Below are 19,801 nucleotides of genomic sequence, written 5' to 3'. Positions count from 1 at the left end.
TATTAAAAAATTATTATTTACGCATGAATAAATTTTTTTTTATTTTCGAGTGCATTTTGTTTATTTATTTTTTAATTTCTAATTATTTTTACATTTAAATTTTCATTTCATATTTTGCATTTTGTAATAATAATCTATTTAATAAAAATTAGTATTATAATTTCATGTTTTATAAATAAACAAATAAAAAACGCCTTCTACTGTAACTGCATCATTTTTGCTCATTTTCTCTCAGTAGCCCACTGTTCGGCGCCCGACTAACGCCAACTGCGCTGCGGCTGCGCTGCGACTGCCTTTCACTCATATAAATGGCATTGCAAATTCGAGTGTGAGTGTCATTCAAACCTTTCTCTCGTGTCGTTCGGTACGACGGCGCAGTCGCAACAGCTAAGATTTTTGTTTGTCGCCGACAGTCGAATTGGAGCTGGAGCTGGAGCTGCAACAAAAGCCAGGGAGCAGCATCGAGAACAACTACAAGCGAAGCCTATAATTTTATGAATGTGTAAAAAGGCAAAGCTCGCGTGCGTGTGTGTGTGTGTGAGAGAGTTAGCGAGCGTACGTAGCGCATGATTGTGTGTGTGTGTGTTCATTCATTGAAAACGCAGCAGTCCAGCATCAATCCACCAACAACAATAAATAATGCAGCCGCTGTAACGTCCAGCGTCAACGTCAACGTCGACAGCGCACGGAACATCGCATCACAGCGAATCAGTCACTTCGCATGCGAAACTCAACGAGCGCGCATCAAAAAAATCAAATTCAAACGGTTACGGTTAAAGAGTAACGAACTACACTGAAGAAAAGAACTCGAGTGCCCGCCCCGAAAGAGACTATCAAAAGATATTTTGTGTGCATACAATAATAATAAAAGAAGCGAAACGAAGAAGAAGAATGAAAGAACGAATGAGCTGACTGAACAAACGGTAACTGTGGTAAACTTCAAAAGGCAAACACAGTCGTAATTGAAATCGAATTAAAGCAACGTGCAAAAAGGAAAAAATAACAACAACAACGAAAAAAAAAGTAACAAACAAACAACTAAAAGGCAGGGCGATAAAAAAGAAATTATGCCACATTGTGCGAGAGGTCATTGCGAGACGAGTTACCAGCAGATTATATAGAGCTCTTTGCGTAATTACCGCAAGTCTCGCTTTAATGTTTAATAGGCAACCGAATTAACGCAGGCGGCGCACAGAACACACCAAATGAGCCAAACGTTAACCGCTAAAAACCGTTAATTCGAGCTTTAGCCCTCGCCGTTGACGTCGTTGAGCTTCAGCTACAGCTACAGCTACAGCTTCAGCTACAGCTACAACTACAGCTTCAGCTGGCAGCCTGCAGCAGTTCTCTTGCACAGGCGCTGCCTAAAGCTACTGTTGAAAACTTTCTTCCAAGTCGTGTGCGCCGTGATCTTTGCACGCCGTCGCATAGCTGGTATTGAACTTGAGAAGTAGTCGCAGTCGCAGTCGCAGTCGGAGTCGCAGCAGCCGTCGCAGCCACAGCCGCACTCGCAGTAACAACTACAACAACAACAATAGCAACTGCTTCTATTTCAATTGTTAACGAGCGAAAGCGTCGTAGTCACGCATACACACACACATACACATACACACGCACGACTTCGCCTTCGTCGCACTCTTCGTCTTTGTCGGGCTCTACGTCTTCCTTCACTTCGTTTAGGCTAGGCCAGGAAAGTGCAGTCGACAGTGAAAATGATGTGCCCGTTCCAGACTCGCTTTAGGCTAAAGTTCCAGTCCCAGCTGTTTGGCGCACTGCTAGCATGCATGTTAACGGCAACGCTCACTAATGGTAAGTCATGTTAGTGTAATACAGTGAGTGCTCGATAAAAGCTAAAGCATTTGGGCTTCATAAATTACAATGAAAACAATATTCGAATAATAAACAAAATGAGAAATGTATGTAATGTAATGCATTAGAATATATAAATATATCTATATGGTTTAAATTTAATTTTATGTAAAGTCTAAATTATTCTAATTTATTAAATTTCATTTTAAGTATAGAGTGAACAACGCCTATATGTGTTCAATATTAAATTTCATTAGGTTTTCTGTAAGATTAACAAAAAATATATATATTTTAATTTAATTCCATGTACAATGCTGATATTTAGAAAACATAAAGTTTCCTTAGGTTTACATTCATAGAATTTTATTAATTTATTCTTTTTTTCGTATATCTAAAATTACTTCTCCTTTCTATATGTTTTCATTTGGGTGTGTTTACTGTGCACTTAAGCTAACTAACTGTAAGCGGTGCCTTGCGGGGGGCTTTGGGCTCGTAGTAGAAAGGCCAACAGTGTCTTGACTGTTGTCTTCAGCAGCAGCAATTAATATCTAAGGTACGAGTACAAAGTGAATGTAAAACTGACACACATCACAGAGTTGGAGCTCCGCTTCTACCCAACCCGCTACCCTGCCGCCGCACAACTCCACACTTTGTGGCATGTGCCCATGATCCCCCTGGCTGGCCCCTCGCACAGTGCCCACTCGAACAGAACGTACAGCGTAAAAGTAAAGGCTCGTAAATTTCGCCCGTCGTGCACAATTTGTCCAACATTCAAATAAATTCATTAAACACAGCAGAGACTCGAACCGCAGCGGTTGGGGTTTACCGTGGTTCAAAATGCTCACTCACTCTCTGTATCTGTGTGTGTGTGTGTGTGTGTGTGTGTGTCTGGAGTGCAGCCAACAATTTGGTTTGATTGCCTTATGAGGTCATCATTAAAGAGTTTGACCCGCTGTTCGGTGGCAATTGCTGAAAGCGTTTTGCCTCTGGTTCGACACGTTCGTCATTTAATTGAAATCAGAAATCAAGAAATTCTTTCAGCTCTGCAAAGATCATGACATTGTTTTCCATTTATCATCAATTTGAGATGATGATGACTAAGTTGTGGCGGCCTCTTGCCATAGTGATCTCGATCTAGAATCGTATTGAGCTCTGTTCCAGTCTATTACAAAAATGTATTTATAATCCTTTAATGCATGAAATAGATAATTATCTGCAATCTTTTCTTTAATTATATGTCGAGTTATTAATATATAAAGAGCTAGATTATCTTGGACTCTTTTAATTATGTTGGATTCGTCATGATGTGTGCTGTCAGAGAAAATATTTGGAATGGCAACTGAGATCAAAAGAGATAAAAAATCATTAAATATTTGATTTACTTCTTTACCATTAATACAACGATCTTCTTTACGCATCTGTTGAGGAATATTTTTGTATGTTTTATCAATGAAACTTCTCATTCTCTAATTCATTTAAAAAATTTATAAACTTATTTATGTTTTAAGTATAGCCTAAATACTCTCGTTTCTTTTCGTTATTTGTTTCCGCTTTTATGCAGGCCTTAATAAGTTAAGCTAACACTTTCCCAACTCTACTCAACACTTTCCCTTTTTCCAATTAGTTCATGTTATACCAGTAGTCTATACCAATTTTAAATCTTCTGCTTTTCTATTGGTTTCTCATGTCGGAGTCAGTTTCTTTTAATAGCGTTTCCACTTTGTGACATGAATTTAAGTTGTTATTTCACGAGTACTTAACTATATTACAGCTTCAGTTTTTTATAAGCACTAAATTCATTGTTTCATAAATGGCTTTACATATTTTATAACATTTTTTATTCATTCATTTACTTTACTATTTCTATACAATGAGAAAACATATCTATTTATTATATTCCGTTTGCTTAACCTAAATCATAATCTTTTAGTCTTTTAGTTTACTTTGGTAATTCTTTTCCATGCAATTCTCATAGACGTTTTATAGTATATTTATGCAAAATCTTTCAGAGCTCTACTTGAATTTTGATTAATTTCGCTTGTGCTTAATTTTTCATTTCTGCATTTGCATTTATGTTCAGCCTTGCGCCAGTGTGCAGCTGGCATCATGATATGTGGGGGCAGCAGCGACACTCACACTCACACACACTTACACACTCACACCACATATACATACATATGTATATCATGTCTGCTTTTGCTGTCCCGGCTTGAGCCTGCCCAGCATCGAGCTGTTGCTGTTGTTGCTTTTATTGTTGTTTGCCACTTTTGAAAATTATACGTTATACGATTTGTTGTTTTTGTTGTTGTTGCAATTGATGGCATCCGATAGCAGGAGCCGATGTCAGAGAGCGACTGTGACTGCGACTGCGACTGCCGAGCTCGCATGTGGAATGCGCGCCAGTCCATGGCACTCTGCGCCGCACCTGATGTCTGTATTAATTTCTAACGCCGCTTAATTTTCTCTACTTGTGGCCATTAAATAAGCTGAGAATGCGACTGCGTCTGGATTAACTCATGGCATTCGTTGTATTTTTTCTTTCATTGTTTATCTTTTCGCTTTTATTTTATTTTTTTTTAAACGCAGCTGCTACAAATTGAAATAATGAACGTGGGTTCAATTATCTCAAGCAAACAATCGCAGCAGCCGCAGCAGCAGCTAATAGATTTTCTACTCTTCTGGCTAATGCTGCTGGCTGTCTAGTGTCTTGTGTCTGTTGTCATTTCCTCCGCTTTCTTTACAAACAATGCCCAAACGTAGGCCAGCATCCGAGAGAACGACTCCAGCTCCAGCTCCGACTTCGATGTGGACAGAAATTTTTGGGCCGTTGCCGCTGAGGCAATTAGTTGTGAAAATTTCACTTGCAGTTTTTTTCATCTTTTTTTTATACCCTGAACCCATTGAAAATGGGAAATCAGGGTATAATGGTTTTGTTAAAATGTATGTAACAGGCAGAAGGAGGCGTGGCAGACCCCACAAAGTATATATATTCTTGATCAGGGCGACGAGCTGAGTCGATTTAGCCCTGTCCGTCTGTCTGTCCGTCCGTCCGTCCGTCCGTCCGTCCGTCCGTCCGTCCGTCCGTATGTTTGAACGCGTCGATTTCAGAAGATATAAGAGCTAGAGACTTCAACTTTTTTTTCAAATGTCCGTAAAAACAGCGCGCATATCGAGTTTTTCACTAAAAAACGATAACTCATTCCGATAGTTTTTTATCGATAAAAAACCTTATCGAAGATCACTTAAATAATTATATCTCTTACATCTTTCAAGCTAGAGTCTCCAAATTTAAAATGTATATTAAGATGTATTTTTGACAATTTCGGTTTTTGTTAAAATTTACCCCCCACCCCTAAATCCACCCCCTCACCCTCATCTTTGTAAAAGTCGTATATCAAATACTAGAGACTTGTGCTTCGGTATGCACATACATTTAAACATCATGATTACGTTCTGTAAGTTTCATTACGATCGTACGTCTAGAAATTAAATTATTCAACAAATAAGTTCTCATAATATTGCCAACACTGCAGCGCAACCCAAGCGCAATAGGTTATAAATTTATAACTCCTACATTTTTAGAGCTATAGTCTCCAAATTTTAAAAGTATATTCCAATGCATTTTATACAATTTCGGTTTTTGTTATATTTTGGATACCGGCTCCAAATTCACCAGAATCCCCAGTGAAGGTCAGATTCTAGTATAGCTAATTGTGAATGATTTGATTTGATGTTTTCTTTTAAATGCCAAATATTCAATAGAATATGTAGATCATATGCTGAAAGTTTCATTAAATTCGGTTTAGTCAATCGACGTTAAAAAATAACAAAATGTTTGGCCAATTAACAAACGCACGTGCTGCAGCAACAGCAGTTTTCCAATACGTGTGCACACATACATTCAAACATCTTCTAGCACATTCTTTGAATCACATCAGCAGTTAGTTTCGTTTAGTTCTGCTAGATGGCGTTGCATCAGTGAATCTATTTCAGTTTTGACATTGCAAATGAGAACAGAGGAGTGGCGTCGTGGTAGAGGGCGCGGCGCTCGATCGCGAGGTCCCAGGTTCAAATCCTGCTGCTTCAAAACTTTTATATATTTGTGATTAAATTTCTCTTATATTTTTTCAAAAATCGAAATTGAAATTTTAACATTTTTATTAGTTTGGTTGTTCTTGCACATTCTTAAAGTCACATCAGCAGTTAGTTTGACTTAGATTTGGTAGATGGCGCTGTAGCAGTGAATCTATTTCAGTTTTGACATTGAAAATTATAACAGAAGGGTGGCGTCAAGGTAGAAAGCGCGGCGGCTTGATCACAAGGTCTCGGGCTCAAACCCGGAGCGTGTCGGAATTATCTTTTTTAATTGTTTCAAAATTTTTATTTATTTAATTAAATGAGTTTTCTATTTAATTTATATTTTTAAATACATCGAAATTGAAATTTGAACCATACTAAATGTGCTTTTCTATTATTTTGGTTCAGGGTAGTATCTAGTCGAGCACTCTCGACTAGAGTTTTCTTACTTGTTTTTTTTTAAGATAGTCTCTGAGATCTCTGGTTTGGGGATTAGCAAGCGCAATTATAGATGGAGGTCATTTGATATGTACTAAATAGGTTTTTTTTTTCTTTCGCGTGTGTGGGCTGTGTGCCGTTAGCGTGGATCTCTGCGGACGCAAAAGCTGCCTCGGCGGAGCTCAACTAACTGGCAAGCCACATTCGCTGTACGGGAATTAGTCAACTGATAATAATCGCTAGCGGTGGGGCGGGGCTGCGTCAACTAGTTGGTGTTGGGCGCGTGACACGACGCGTCGTGAGGGAAGAAGTTAATCAAAGCGAATTGTGTGAGCAGCTTAAGAATTTGTTGTTGTAAATACTATATATGTATATACAAAATATATAATAAATATATAAATAAATAAATAAAAATAAAAAAAAAATAATAATAATAATAATAATTTTAATATTTTTTAATATATATTTTTTTTATTGAAAATACAATATAATAATATCTTATAAAAAAATAATATATTAAGAATATTTTCCTATTAATATTTGTATTTTTTATTTTTATTAATTTATTTTAAATTTATTTAGAAAATTATTTTAAATAAAATTATAGACAAATATAATAAGCCTTCCTAAGCTTATACTATGTAAATCTTAGAACTAGTTTAAGTTTTTTATATATCGACACATTTGCAATAGGCATCCAAGAACGTTCAGCTCGTCGATCTGTTGCTGCTTAACCTGTGCCTGCGTGACACGACACGTGCGCAACGCGATGGGGCAACAGCAACAAATGGAAAAGGGGCAACTGCGTAAAACACTTTTGCCCACTCGAAGCTAATCCGTAAATTGTATGCCCCGTGGCAGTTCTTCCGCATGCCGAGCAAAACAAACTGAACTCAGAATAACTTGAACTCTCTCTCATTCACTCACTCGCTCTTTTCTCTCTCTCTCTCTCTCTCTCTCTCTCTCTCTCTGTCTCGCTGCAGGCGCCGTAACAGATTCACCCATTAAGATCATCAAATTGCCGGCACAAGCGCCTGTGATACGCTATCGAAACGCGGATGCTGCGCCGGACTCGCTGTTGATCAACTATCGGCAGGATGCGCAGCCCGAGCTGTCGGCCACGTTGATGCAGGCGCCGGGCGCAGCGGCTGCAGCACTGGAGAATCTGCTGCAGGAGGAGTTGGAGCAGCAGCAGCAGCTGTCCATGGGGCGACAGCACCGAGCCAGTGCATCCAGCACGAATGCCAACAGCTGTCCTCGGTCGTGCCCGCCCAGCTTGACGGTGGGCGCGGAGCCCGTGTGCGGCAGCGACGGCCTCATATATGCCAATCTGTGTGAGCTGCGCAAGAAGACCTGCTCCCGCAACGGCGTCTCCCTGGTGAAGGATGTGCGCGACGGCTGCGAGCGCTCGAAGGGCTCCGACTGCAAGCATCGCTGCAGCACGGAGAAGGATCCCGTTTGTGGCACCGACGGACGCACCTATCTCAATCGCTGCATGCTGCGCGTCCAGTCGTGCCGCGTGGGCCTGGCGGCCGTGAAGCTCTCGCATGTGGGTCCCTGCAGCAACACGAGTGCCCAGCGCGAATCCTGTCCCGTGGACTGCAACAGTGCACCGAAGGATGGACCCATCTGCGCCTCCGATGGCAATGTCTACAACTCCACGTGCGAGATGAAGCTGCACACCTGTGGCCAGGGCGTCGTCAAGACCAGTCGCAAGCACTGCCAGTCGACGCGCATGTGCCGCGAGTCCTGCTGGCGTGTGGCGCGACCCACTTGTGGCTCGGATGGCCGGCTCTATGCGAGTCCCTGCAAGATGCGCTCCACCAACTGTGGCAAGCACGTGTTCGAGGTGCCGCTGTCCTTCTGCATGCCGCAGGAGCGACACGGCAGCCAGTCAGCGGAGACATGCCCCACCGAGTGCCCCAAATCGGACGCGGATGCCACCTCACAATATGTCTGCGGCAGCGATGGCAACATCTATTCCTCGCTCTGTGAGCTGAAGATGCTCAACTGCGGGTGAGTGAAATGAAGACAAGAGTGAAAAGCTCAATAAGTGAAGTGGGAGGATAAGTAAAAAAGCTTTAACAGCAGATTTATGCATTCCAATAACTGTTATAAAAGCTTCTTCTGAGTTGCAATGAGCTTGAGCTGCATAATAGAGCTTTAAGCAATGTCTCTTCAACTACAGAAATAAGAGCTTTGAGCGAGTTCAAAGGAAGTTGATTACTATTTAATCTCTTTCCGCAGACCGCAGCGCAAGTCCATCCAGAAGATGAGCATGGACAAGTGCAAGAATCGTCTGACCCGCTGCAAGCAGCTGCCGCCATGCAAGGACTTTAACAATCTGTTTGGCTCCATCTTCAGCTCGAAGCGCAACGACAAGCTGTGCGGCACCGATGCCAAGACGTACAACAACGAGTGTGAGCTGGCCCACGCCACCTGCCTGTGAGTAGTGATTAACGCCAACTCCAAGTTAATTTGAAAGCCTAATCAACTCTTATCGCATTCCTCTGCTCAGGCGCGGCGTTAATTTGGCACACATTGGCCCCTGCACGGACCTGAATTCGCCTGCCAAGGACTGCGGCGATGCTTGCACGCGCGCCGATCTGGAGCAGCAGCCGGTTTGTGGCTCCGATGGCAACACCTTTGGCTCGATGTGCGAATTCAAGCGCCGCACATGCAACCTGCGCGTCGTGCCCGTCTCGCTGAAGAACTGCGCCCTGACCGCCGACTGTGAATCCGATTGCGATGCGCAGCCGCCGAATTTCGTTTGCGGCTCCGACAACAAGTTCTACAAGTCCGAGTGCCACATGCGCAAGGAGAACTGCGGCAAGCATGTGTTTGTGGTGCCGCTGAAGCGCTGTCTGGCCGCCTTCCAGTTCAAGGGCTGCGCTCGCATCTGTCCGCGTGAATTCGAGCCGGTCTGTGGCAGCGACAACAAGACCTACTTGAACGACTGCTTCCTGGACATCGAGAATTGTCGTACCAATAGCACTGTGGCGGTGCAGCATTACGGCGCCTGTGGACGACCCGAGGCGCCATCCACCAACTTCCTTTACTAGAAAGGAATTGCTTCCACATTTACATGGCATTTAATATTTTTTAGGCTACACTCTCTATTGCGTATTGTATGTATGATAATTTTTACAAAAATCAATATTTATTATGTTGGAATTAAAAAGCCGAACGAACGTACAAGCTGAGGGAATGATCTTATGGACTATGGGCTTGGGCTTGGGCTTGGGCTTTGCCTTAGGCGGAGTCATCGAAGAGCTTGCTAAGCATTGCATTTATCTCGTGAGGCCGATACTTGACATATTTATCCGGATTTTTGCTAAACTGCACGCCAGCGTACCTGGAAGAAAGTTTAAAAGATCATAGATTGGGGATAATTATAATCTGAGTTGTGGCTCACATCTCAAAGAATCGATTGTAGTTTGGCAGTATGTGCTCCACATTGTCACGTTTGATGCCTTCGCGCAGGATGACATCGGGTATGGAGATGCCACGCTGAATTTTGCAAGCCTCCTCAAAGTCCTTGTTGAAATTCTAAAAGAAATTGTATATATGACACAAACGATTCCAATATACAACTCTCTCTCTTATTATATCTCTATACCGAAAATCTCTCCTTGAGCACACTGCGATCCTTATCCTTCACCTTCCCGGCCACCGGCTTGGGCAGCTCCTCCAGCGAGTAAATGCCCGAGAGCATTTTGGACCAGGTCTTCTGGTAGCTCGTCTTTAGCTCACGTATCATTTCCAAATAACTATGCTCACAGTCCGGCTCCGCCAGCGTCACCAAATCAATCAGATTGGAGCGCTGCAGCGATTTCAGGATGTAGTGTATATTGTTTAGGCGGAAGAGATGTTTGGTGGCCTGATCATTGTACTGCTCACACTTGTTCATGATGGACAGATTGAGCTCCGCCAAAGCTTTCTCTGTAAAGATAAAATATATAAGTAAAGGTAGTTATGGTCTCATGGATATAGAAAGCCCACTTATATAGATGGCCAACAGCGCCTTGTTGCGCTCTTCGCCAGGCAGCGCCTTCTTCATCAATATGGTGTCCAGCTGCGTGGAGTATAGCACATCCTGCGCCAATATGGAGCCAATTACATCGAAGTGTTCATACAAATGCTCGAGAAACCAAATTGTGTTCGAGGTCAATTCGTGCACGGTCGCATCTTTGGGCACATTGCTCTGGCCCACAATGTTGGTGCTTGATTCGCCCTTGACCACGTCCAGGAAGTGCTCCAAGGCCTTGGCACCCGTCTGCTGCAGCTTGTTGAGCACCTTGGTCAACTGTTCCCGCTGTGCGGCATCGTAGGTCCGCTCAATGTCTGGCTGCAGCAGGATCACACGTTTCAGAGCCGAAAAGATGCCCAGCGCCGAGGTCCATTCCTTGCGTGAAATGCAGCGTAAGATGCGCTGTGTGATAGCATCCGCATCCTTGACCACCAGATCGATGGCATTATAGGCCAGCCTGGCAAATACTTCATTATGCTTCGACTGCGGTATTATATCCCGCATGATGGCGCGCTCCCAATTGAGCAGACGCTGCAAGCCCAACAGCATGACCAAATACTTGTCCAGCTCCTGATCGCCGTCGAGCAGATCCTCGGAGGTCAGGTGATCCGTGTGCGAGGAGGCTTTCTTAATCGAGAACCCAGTGGACTGCTCAATCGTTTGCGTAGCGCGCAAATACAATTTGTTGGCTTTCTTCTCGAAACTGAAGGGAGATTGAGTATAAATTAGGTGGGGAATTTTTACAGGGCATCTGGAATAGATACGCACATTTGCTGCAGTCTGGCTGAGGTATTCTTCTTCGGCTCATTCTGACGTCCGCTGTGACGTGGTCGCTGCAAGAGAACAAGTTCTTGAGACCAAGGATACAAGTAAAGAAAACTCAATAAGAACTTAGGAGTAAATATATATAAAAATATATTGTATTTTTGCGAGAGATTTAATTTATTTTATGATAATATAATAGTAGACCCATTGAGGTTTAAGGCAAGCGATTTAATACCGACTCAAAACAGTTTTTAGCATACAAATATTTTCACATCAATAATTGATTAGAATAAGAAAAATTTAAATCAAATTTGCATATCAGCCAGCGATAGCCTGAAAAGCTTCTCAATTACAGCTCCTTGAGCGCTTCCAGTATGCGATTGCAGTCCTCATCCTTGCGTACGCCGATGTTCTTCAGATCTGCTCGCTTCATAGACACCAGCTCGAGTAAGTCTATGTGGGAATCCTCGAACTTATCCAGATACGTTTCCAAGCCGACGAGGAGCAGCACTTCCTTCACATTCGTGGCATGATTCAGTACATAGGAATGATTGGCCGCTTGAATGGAACGACGACGCGACTCCTGGGTCAGGGAGGTCTCCATATTGTTGGCACTCGAGTCATCCAGAAAGTTATTCAAGCTGCTGTTGCTGTCATCGTCGAGGCCAGAGTTCTTGACAGGATTTGCTGCCGATTTTTCCGACTGCTGTGACGCCTTGTGCATTTGCTTCGCAAAGATCATCGGCGAGGCAGGACTTTTCAATCGCTTATCCTTTCGAATGGGCGACAAGTTGGGTGAACGCAACTTGCCCACAATCGGCGTGGAGCAGCGCACATGGATGCTGTCCACGGAAAGAGTGTGAATATCGGGCATACGATTCATTGGCAATTGGCAAATTTCTTTCGGTGTGCAAAAGTCTGCCATTTTAATTGTATTGAATTTACACGATAAACAAAAAACGCGTACAAAATTAAATAAAATAACTCCAAATACGACAAGAGACGTTGTTGAATAGCGAAAAATGAATTATGGCTTCGGTGGTCGCCATCAACGGAAGTTATTTGGGAAAACTGCCGTTATGCGCACAGAGTTGCATATGCAATTCAATGAGACGATATTGAAAGCTTTCGCATTGTCATGTAAAAAGGCTACACAGAAAATCGGCACAGCACAAGTCACTCACACACTTAAACACAAACTTTTAGCACTCACAAATCACTTAAATAGAACTGGAAGAACTGCCGTTAGGTGCTTCACATTGAGAGGATTGGAAGTCACCATTTCTTACTCAATATACAATTTATGTATGCTGAAGTAAGATTGCCCTCCTCTCATGCTCTCAACATTACTCACCAATGCTTCGGTGCCCCAGCTGCTGCTCTTCTGATGATCCTTTAGCAGCTGCAGGGAGCGCAGCACAACCTCTCCACGCTCCGTTGCATAAATGTGTGTGTATTCACGCATATTCTGCTCCAGCCAGTGTGAAATGGTGAAGAGCTCTTCGCGTGTGCTCTGAGAGAGCTGTCGAAACGATGTGAACTCGTCGCTCGACGAATCATCCTCAATATATATAAGGTCTAACAGCTCGACAGGCTTCAGTGGTGCGCTGTGTTTCTTGAGGAGCATACTGTAGTGTTGATTGAGGCCCTCGCAGCCGTTGTTAAATAAACTGGTGACATTCTCGAGCTCTACGCTTTGTGAATTATTGTGCAGAAAGTAGTCCATGGCGGCGCGCAGCTTGGCCAGGGCGTCCAAAAAAGTGCCAATGTTGCCCTCAATGGGACCCTGATGGATAAGCTGGCAAACCTCCTGGGAAACATCATAGTGAGAGAGCACGTTCTCCAGGCAGTTCAGTGTGGCCTCCAAATCTAAAGCAGATACGTTTAATTAATTTATCAATACACCAATCTCGTTTACTTACTTTGTTGTCTCTTTTGCAACTGCTCCGTCTCCTGGTAGACGGGCAAAATGGTTTGCTCCAAGTTGCCCAAACGCTTCTCGAAAATGGTGAGTATGCTGGACATTTGCGTGGAGAGATCATGATACTTGTCCACGCGATCTTTCAGCAGCACTAAATTGGTTGTTTCTTTTTCCAATTTATTGTGCGCTTGAAGCGAACTATCCAAATTATTCATTGTTTTTATATGGACTGTATAATGACAACAACACCGCCCACAGTATGTACTAAAAAACAGCTGTTTGTCATCGATAGGTGAATTCGCGATGTCATCAAGTGCTCTCTGTGGTGATCATCGATTATGTTGTTATCGATTACCTGTCTGCTCGGTTGCCATGGCAGCAATTGTTTTGGAACAAACAAAACATAAATAAAATGTAAGAACTGAAAATTATGCAGCTGCTATAAATTAAAGAAAATGCGTGGCGTGCTGAAATGGTTAGAGCGCATCGAATTTCCGAATGCCAAAGACGAGAATACCAGGTAAAACCTGACTAACTACGCCCAGCTACATTGTACACCTGTTCGCCCTCTACATTTTTGCACTTTTCCAGCGTGCATTCGGTTTGCTATGCGCCCGATGGCAGCCAATTGGTTGTGGCAGCAGGTGAGCGCTTGCTCATCTACAATCCAAACGACGGCTCGTTGCTGAACACATTGAAAGCGCACAAAGACATTGTCAATTCGGTGGTTTATTCACGCGATGGCAAACGCTTTGCGAGCGGTGCAGCAGATAAGATGGTCATTGTGTGGTCGCCGCAGCTGGAGGGACTGCTGAAATACTCGTAAGTTTATGGAACATCAATAGGCCTTGTAATTAAGCTCTCATGTCTGAACAGGCACGGTGACTCCATTCAGTGCATGTGCTTCAATCCCGTCTCGCACCACCTGGCCTCTTGCTCAACCTCTGACTTTGCTTTTTGGTCGGCGGATCAGAAGGCTGTGCAAAAGTATAAAATAGGCTCACGCGTCAATGGCTGCGCCTGGACAAACGATGGACAGTACTTGATCTTGGGTCTGGCAAATGGCAGCGTTTCCATACGCAGTAAACTGGGCGAGGAAAAGAGTCGCATCGATCGGCCAGGTGGCTCGAGCAGCTGCGTCTATAGCGTACAATGCTGCCCAGTCAATAGTGCGGGCAGCGTGGACACCATTGCCGTTGCCGACTGGGGACAAACGCTGTCCTTTCACACCCTGAGCGGTCAGGTGATTGGCAAGGAGCGCGCTCTAGGATTCGATCCGCTCTGCATGCAATACTTTCCCAATGGCGAGTTTTGTGTGGTTGGCGGCTGCACCGGCAGCCTGCACTTCTTTACACGCGATGGCGTTCGCCTGGGCACCCTCGGTGATGGTTTCGACTCGTGGATCTGGTCGGTGGCACTGCATCCCAGTGGACAGTCCTACACCATTGGCTGTCAGGATGGCACGCTAGCCTGCTTCAACATAGCCTCCAGCACGGTACATGCTCTGTATCGGGAGCGCTACGCCTTCCGCGAGAACATGTGCGACGTGATCATTCAGCATCTGATGTCGGGCCAGAAGGTGCGCATCAAGTGCCGTGATCTCGTCCAGAAAATCGCCATCTATCGAAATCGCCTGGCCGTGCAGCTGCCGGAGCGTGTAGTGCTCTACGAGCTGAGCTCCACGGAGAACCAGCCGATGCACTACAAAGTGAAGGAGAAGATTCAGCAGAAGTTCGACTGCAGCCTACTCGTGGTCTGTGGCCTGAATATTGTGCTGTGCCAGGAGAAGCGTCTGCAGTGCCTGGACTTTGAGGGCGCACTGCAAAGAGAGTGGATCATGGACTCGTTTATACGTTATATCAAAGTTACAGGTGGTCCGCCGGGTCGTGAGGGTCTCATGGTGGGCCTCAAGAACGGTCAAGTGTTTCGCATATTCCTGAACAATTCGTTGCCTTTGCTGATTACGACGGCGGTGTCGGCGGTGCGTTGCTTGGACATCAATGCCAATCGCAGCAAGATAGCGGTTGTCGATGATGCCGGACGGCTGGTGGTGCGAGATTTGCTCAACGATACGATACTGTATCAGGATGTGGGCGTGAATAGCGTCACTTGGAATACGCATCTGGACACAATGCTCTGTTACACGCACACCACGGGCGGGCTGAGTGTGCGAGTGGGCAATTTGCCACCGCGAGCACCACAGAATATGCACGGCGTGGTGGTGGGCTTGTGTGGTGCAACTGCATTTTGTCTGCGCGGCAACATAATGCACAATACGCCGCTGGCTCTGGGAGCCACCATGTGGCAGTTCATCGAGGCGGGCTTGTTTGAGTAGGTATTGAATATGCTTAATAAGAATCTAGTCTAATCCATAACTTCTCATACCAACAGCGAGGCCTACCAGGTGGCCTGCCTTGGCGTTACCAACAGCGACTGGGAGGGCCTGGCGCAATCTGCTCTAGAGGCTCTGCACATCAATATTGCACGCGATGCTTATGTCAAGGTGCGCAATCTGCCTTGGCTGCAGCTCATCGGCGAGCTGCGTGAGCAACAGCAGCGCGCCACCGTGCCCAAGGAAGTGCTGCTCGGCGAGAGCTGCGCCTTTGCGGGCAAGTTCAAAGAGGCCGCTCGTTTGTTCCTCAAATGCAATCAAACCTCTCGAGCGCTCGAAATGTACACTGATCTGCGCATGTTCGATCTGGCACAGGAGTATCTGAAGGACGGCAGCGAAGCCGAGAAGCGTGAGCTCGTGCGCAAGCGTGCCGAGTGGGCGTACTCTGTGAAGGAACCCCGAGCAGCGGCTGAGCTGCTGCTCTCCGCCGGCGAGCATCAAAAGGCAATAGACATTGTGGCCGAGCAGGGCTGGGCAGATGTGTAAGCTGAATAAGATCGATCGTAGAGGTATTATTATATATATGTCTCTCTGCTTGCAGCCTGTACGACATTGGCCGCCGCTTGAGCCTCAGTGAACGCGATGCTGTCTTATCGGTTGCTCAGAATCTGAAGAAGCTTAAGGCCTTGCCACTCGCTGCTGAGATGTTCAAGAAGCTGGGTGACGAGGCTCAGGTGGTGCAGCTGCATGTCGAGGTGCAGGATTGGGCAGAAGCGTTTCGTTTGGCAGAGGCTTTGCCAGAACTGCTGCCCACTGTGCACTATCAGCATGCGCAGTGGCTGGCTGAAACGGATCAGTTTATTGAAGCGCATCAGGGTGAGTCTGAGCGCAATATATAATATTGTTTATAACGTAAGCATGGTTGCTTTTGTTCCACAGCCTATTTAAAGGCTGGACGCACCAAGGATGCGAATCGTCTGCTGAAGCAGCTCAGCAACACGGCCATTGTCGAGAAGCGTTACCTGGATGCCAGCTATTTCTACTGGCTGCTGGCCAAACAGTATCTGGATATCTATCACGAGAAACCGTATGCCTTATACGATAGCTGACTTTTTTTGTATACCCTGTAATGCTCAACTCTTTTCTCTTCTTGCAGTGAGCAAAATGCCATTGATCATCATCTGAACGAGTACAAAAACCATTTGCGCATTGCTAAGGTCTACTATGCGTACAGCGTCATCTTCAGCTACATGAAGGAACCCTTTACCACCCACTCGCCTGTCAGCCTCTTCAATGTGAGCCGTTTCATATGCAATGAGGTGGAAAACAAGGGCGCGCCCAAGGGCGTCAGCATGTTGTATGTGTCTATCTATATATATTTATATATAAATATGTAGAAAACTAATTGCTATGCACTTTCAGTTCTGTCTTGTTCACGCTGGCCAAGCAGGCCAAATTGCTGCAGGCCAACAAGCTGTGTCTGCTGGTCAACAAGCGTTTGCAGTCGCTTAAGCCACCCGCAGGCGTTCAGGAGCAAATCGATGTAAGTTCTGTAAATAATAGAAGCTAATGAATTCAGTTAATTCTGCTATCTATTTCCAGCTCAATTTCCTGAATAGCAAGGCCTGCAAGAGCGGCTTCAATGATCCCGAGGAGCTGCTGCCGTTGTGCTATAAGTGCTCCAATTACAGCCAGCACTTAAATAACAATACGTGCCCCACCTGCCGACAGGACTACATATTTTCATTTGTTTCGTTTGGTAGCTCAACTAAATCAAATTCAATCATATTCATACTAACTTAGCTGCTTTGCAGAAATCTTGCCTTTAGTACAATTCTATCCGGAGGTGGACATCAGCGACGCCGAGGCGGAGCGCTTGCTTTTGGCACCTGCCAAGAATGCCGAGGATGCGGATCCCTTTAATGAAGATGTGGCCAGTGCGCTGCCCTTGAGCTTAGATCGCAATGCATTGCGCGCTATTGATCCCAATCATGTGCTAATACTCAAGCGCCAGGATAAGCACATACGCAACATATACTATCGTAATATATTGCCCGATCTTCAGGTCACCTACTGCTCCGAGTGTCTGCTGGTAAGACTGCGAGGCTGAGAGAATACCTGAGCTGAGTTAGTTTCACATTTCTAATTTATGTTTTCCAGTTGTTCTACGCGGAGGACTTCGAGCTGCAGGTCCTGCAAAAGGGTCATTGTCCGTTCTGTCGCACCTCGTCGGATCTGCTGCTGAAAGACTTTTGAGTAACATAAAGTACAATGCTCGTTCGTTGCTTAGGAACAGTTTAATTTTAGACATTTAGAAAGCTAGCCTATGTTTAACTTAAAACGTGATGTTTTTAACATATCCGTCCAACAAATAGAAACTAAGAAACTAGAATTTGTCTATTGTGTCGAGAAGCTGGAACCACTCCTAGTCAATTGTTAGGCTTAGGCCCATGTTTCCTCTTGGTAGCGTCTGTGCTTTATCAGTTGCTCCATGAACATCACATCGTTGTCCAGTGCTTCAATGAATGCCTCTCTGACCGCCTTGGGCATATTGTTGGAACTGCCAGCCACATATATATAGGCATTCTGTTCCCTAATGAGCTTAGCTAAATGTGCGCCGTGCTGCTTGATCAGATGCTGCACGTAGACTTTGTTTTCCTGATCACGAGAGAAGGCTACGTGTACCTCCACGCCGTTATTTTCCTGCCATGACTTAAAGTCTTCCTCGAAGTGGTAATCCTTCGACTGGTTCCGACAGCCAAAGAAGACAACGAGGGGGCCCACATTCTGTCCCAATTGCTGCAAATTCAAACGATTTTGGATAATGCTGCGAAAGGGCGCAATTCCTGTGCCTGGTCCAATCATGATTAGGGGCGTCTGTGCCTCCTTCGGCCAGGTCATTGTGCCCGGTTTGATGGCAGCTCGCAGCTCTACGCCCACCTCCAAGTCCTTCAGCCAATTAGAGCACAGACCCAAGCGCGGAGTGTGCATTATAGTTTTATAGTTAACGACAGCAACGAGCAAGTCCAGTGTCTTGGCAGATTGGTCGGACGCAATGGAAAAACTACGCGTTTGTATCAGAGGCATCATCTCGAATAGCTGGGAGAGCGTCAATTTGGCCATGGCATGCCGGAAGTCCTGCAACAGCTCCAGCAGCATGCGACGTGGTCTGTTTACATACGATATCAAATCTTCTAGACCCTCGGCACTGCAGAACTCCAAGAGCTTCTCGCGCTCCATTTCGTCTTCGCAGTTCTGGGCGAGCACCTCGAGCAGTCTTTGACGCGGCCTGGCACTCAGATCCCAAATATACTTCGCTGCCTGCTGCAACGAAAGCGGCTTGGAGTAGGCCAAAGGCAGAGGCAAATCCTCGTGAGCACTGCTCACTTCCACCACGGTGCTGGCATCGAATTGAAGCTGATGCTCCTTTAGCAGATCAAAGAAGTCTTTGACAAGTTCACAGCTGTTTTGTGGCTGCACCTCGAGCACGTCGCCAGGCTGCCAGCTTGTGGTCTCTGTGCTCCTCGCCAGTCGCAGCAGGCGCACATCCTGGAAATGATCTGCAGCTGTGGTGCGTGTATTTTCCGCTAGCTTAAACACGTGTGCCGCCTGTCGCTGTGTCCACTGCAGACGCTCCTCATCCAGGGGAGCCGACTGCTCAAGCACACGCACGTTCCACCTCTTCACTAGCAGCTGTTCTTTCTGCTTATGCACAGCTAACGTGTTACTTAGTGTGTTCCATAGCTCCGCTGTCCACGCCAGCGATGTGCCCAAATGGCCATAGTCATGCTGATCGTCACATAAGCCCAAGGGACAGATGGACTTGGCGCCAAGATTCAGCAGACGCTTGTGCAGTTTTTTCGCAGCATAATTGAATTTGGAATAACTGGAATCACCAAGACCTAGGCAGGCAAACTGTAAACCATTCAGTGAATGGCTGGGCAGGCTGCGTTTGAGTAGGAAGCGCCAGGCTTGTTTCATATTGTCGGGCTCCATGCCGTCACCGGTGGTGGCGACCACAAAGATAACGAGTCGCTCCTCGACCAGCTGTTGAATATCGTAATCCTCCAGACTGAGTACCGGTCCCTGAAATCCCCATTGTCGGGACTCACGCCATATCTGCTCGGCCACATCTTGGGCGGTGCCAGTTTGACTTCCATAAAGTACCAAAAGCCGCATAATTAAATAAAATAACAAAAATTTTTAAAAGCTATGTAATTCCAACTGTTGATAAGGCCGGCACGATAGTAGTTCTAAATGCATGGTTGATAAAATGTATAAGGTAACGATGGTAACGACCGATAGGTGGAAAGTATTTACAAGAAGAAGAAAGCAAACGTATGTAAAGGAATAATACAAATAAAAAAATATTAATAAAAGAAATATAAAAATAATAAATATATTATTATTAATAAAATAAAGCAAAATA

The 19,801-nt window shown here is 45.2% G+C and overlaps 5 protein-coding genes across 5 annotated transcripts; 2 read left to right on the top strand and 3 right to left on the bottom strand.

Moving 5' to 3' along the window:
* Nucleotides 1-331: 331 nt before the first annotated feature.
* LOC108652171 (agrin) lies at nucleotides 332-9,527 on the top strand. The gene is made up of 4 exons (XM_018102270.3): nucleotides 332-1,809; nucleotides 7,308-8,340; nucleotides 8,572-8,769; nucleotides 8,843-9,527. Exons 1-4 carry the CDS (start codon nucleotides 1,713-1,715, stop codon nucleotides 9,384-9,386), a joined length of 1,872 nt encoding a protein of 623 aa, XP_017957759.1. The 5' UTR covers nucleotides 332-1,712; the 3' UTR covers nucleotides 9,387-9,527.
* On the bottom strand, nucleotides 9,449-13,321 carry Exo70 (exocyst complex component 7). The gene is made up of 7 exons (XM_018102269.3): nucleotides 13,042-13,321; nucleotides 12,474-12,988; nucleotides 11,123-11,187; nucleotides 10,327-11,057; nucleotides 9,944-10,266; nucleotides 9,740-9,873; nucleotides 9,449-9,679 (listed from the first exon to the last, which is right to left on the bottom strand). The coding sequence occupies exons 1-7, from the start codon at nucleotides 13,253-13,255 to the stop codon at nucleotides 9,577-9,579; spliced, it is 2,085 nt and encodes a 694-aa protein (XP_017957758.1). The 5' UTR covers nucleotides 13,256-13,321; the 3' UTR covers nucleotides 9,449-9,576.
* Nucleotides 11,273-12,199, bottom strand: mtrm (matrimony). The gene has a single exon (XM_018102272.3). The coding sequence runs from the start codon at nucleotides 12,042-12,044 to the stop codon at nucleotides 11,469-11,471; it is 576 nt and encodes a 191-aa protein (XP_017957761.1). The 5' UTR covers nucleotides 12,045-12,199; the 3' UTR covers nucleotides 11,273-11,468.
* Oseg1 (intraflagellar transport protein Oseg1) lies at nucleotides 13,315-17,760 on the top strand. The gene is made up of 11 exons (XM_018102268.3): nucleotides 13,315-13,560; nucleotides 13,632-13,862; nucleotides 13,917-15,371; nucleotides 15,432-15,914; nucleotides 15,974-16,248; nucleotides 16,312-16,459; nucleotides 16,529-16,729; nucleotides 16,795-16,915; nucleotides 16,975-17,131; nucleotides 17,187-17,464; nucleotides 17,533-17,760. The coding sequence occupies exons 1-11, from the start codon at nucleotides 13,496-13,498 to the stop codon at nucleotides 17,626-17,628; spliced, it is 3,510 nt and encodes a 1,169-aa protein (XP_017957757.1). The 5' UTR covers nucleotides 13,315-13,495; the 3' UTR covers nucleotides 17,629-17,760.
* On the bottom strand, nucleotides 17,651-19,679 carry LOC108652173 (NADPH-dependent diflavin oxidoreductase 1). The gene has a single exon (XM_030384368.2). It carries the CDS (start codon nucleotides 19,549-19,551, stop codon nucleotides 17,815-17,817), a length of 1,737 nt encoding a protein of 578 aa, XP_030240228.1. The 5' UTR covers nucleotides 19,552-19,679; the 3' UTR covers nucleotides 17,651-17,814.
* Nucleotides 19,680-19,801: the final 122 nt, after the last annotated feature.

This window comes from Drosophila navojoa, chromosome 4, assembly GCF_054131105.1.
Source record: "Drosophila navojoa isolate 15081-1374.11 chromosome 4, UAZ_NAV_1.0, whole genome shotgun sequence".
NCBI lineage: Eukaryota > Metazoa > Arthropoda > Insecta > Diptera > Drosophilidae > Drosophila > Drosophila navojoa.
This window is presented reverse-complemented; position numbering and strand designations above follow the sequence as displayed.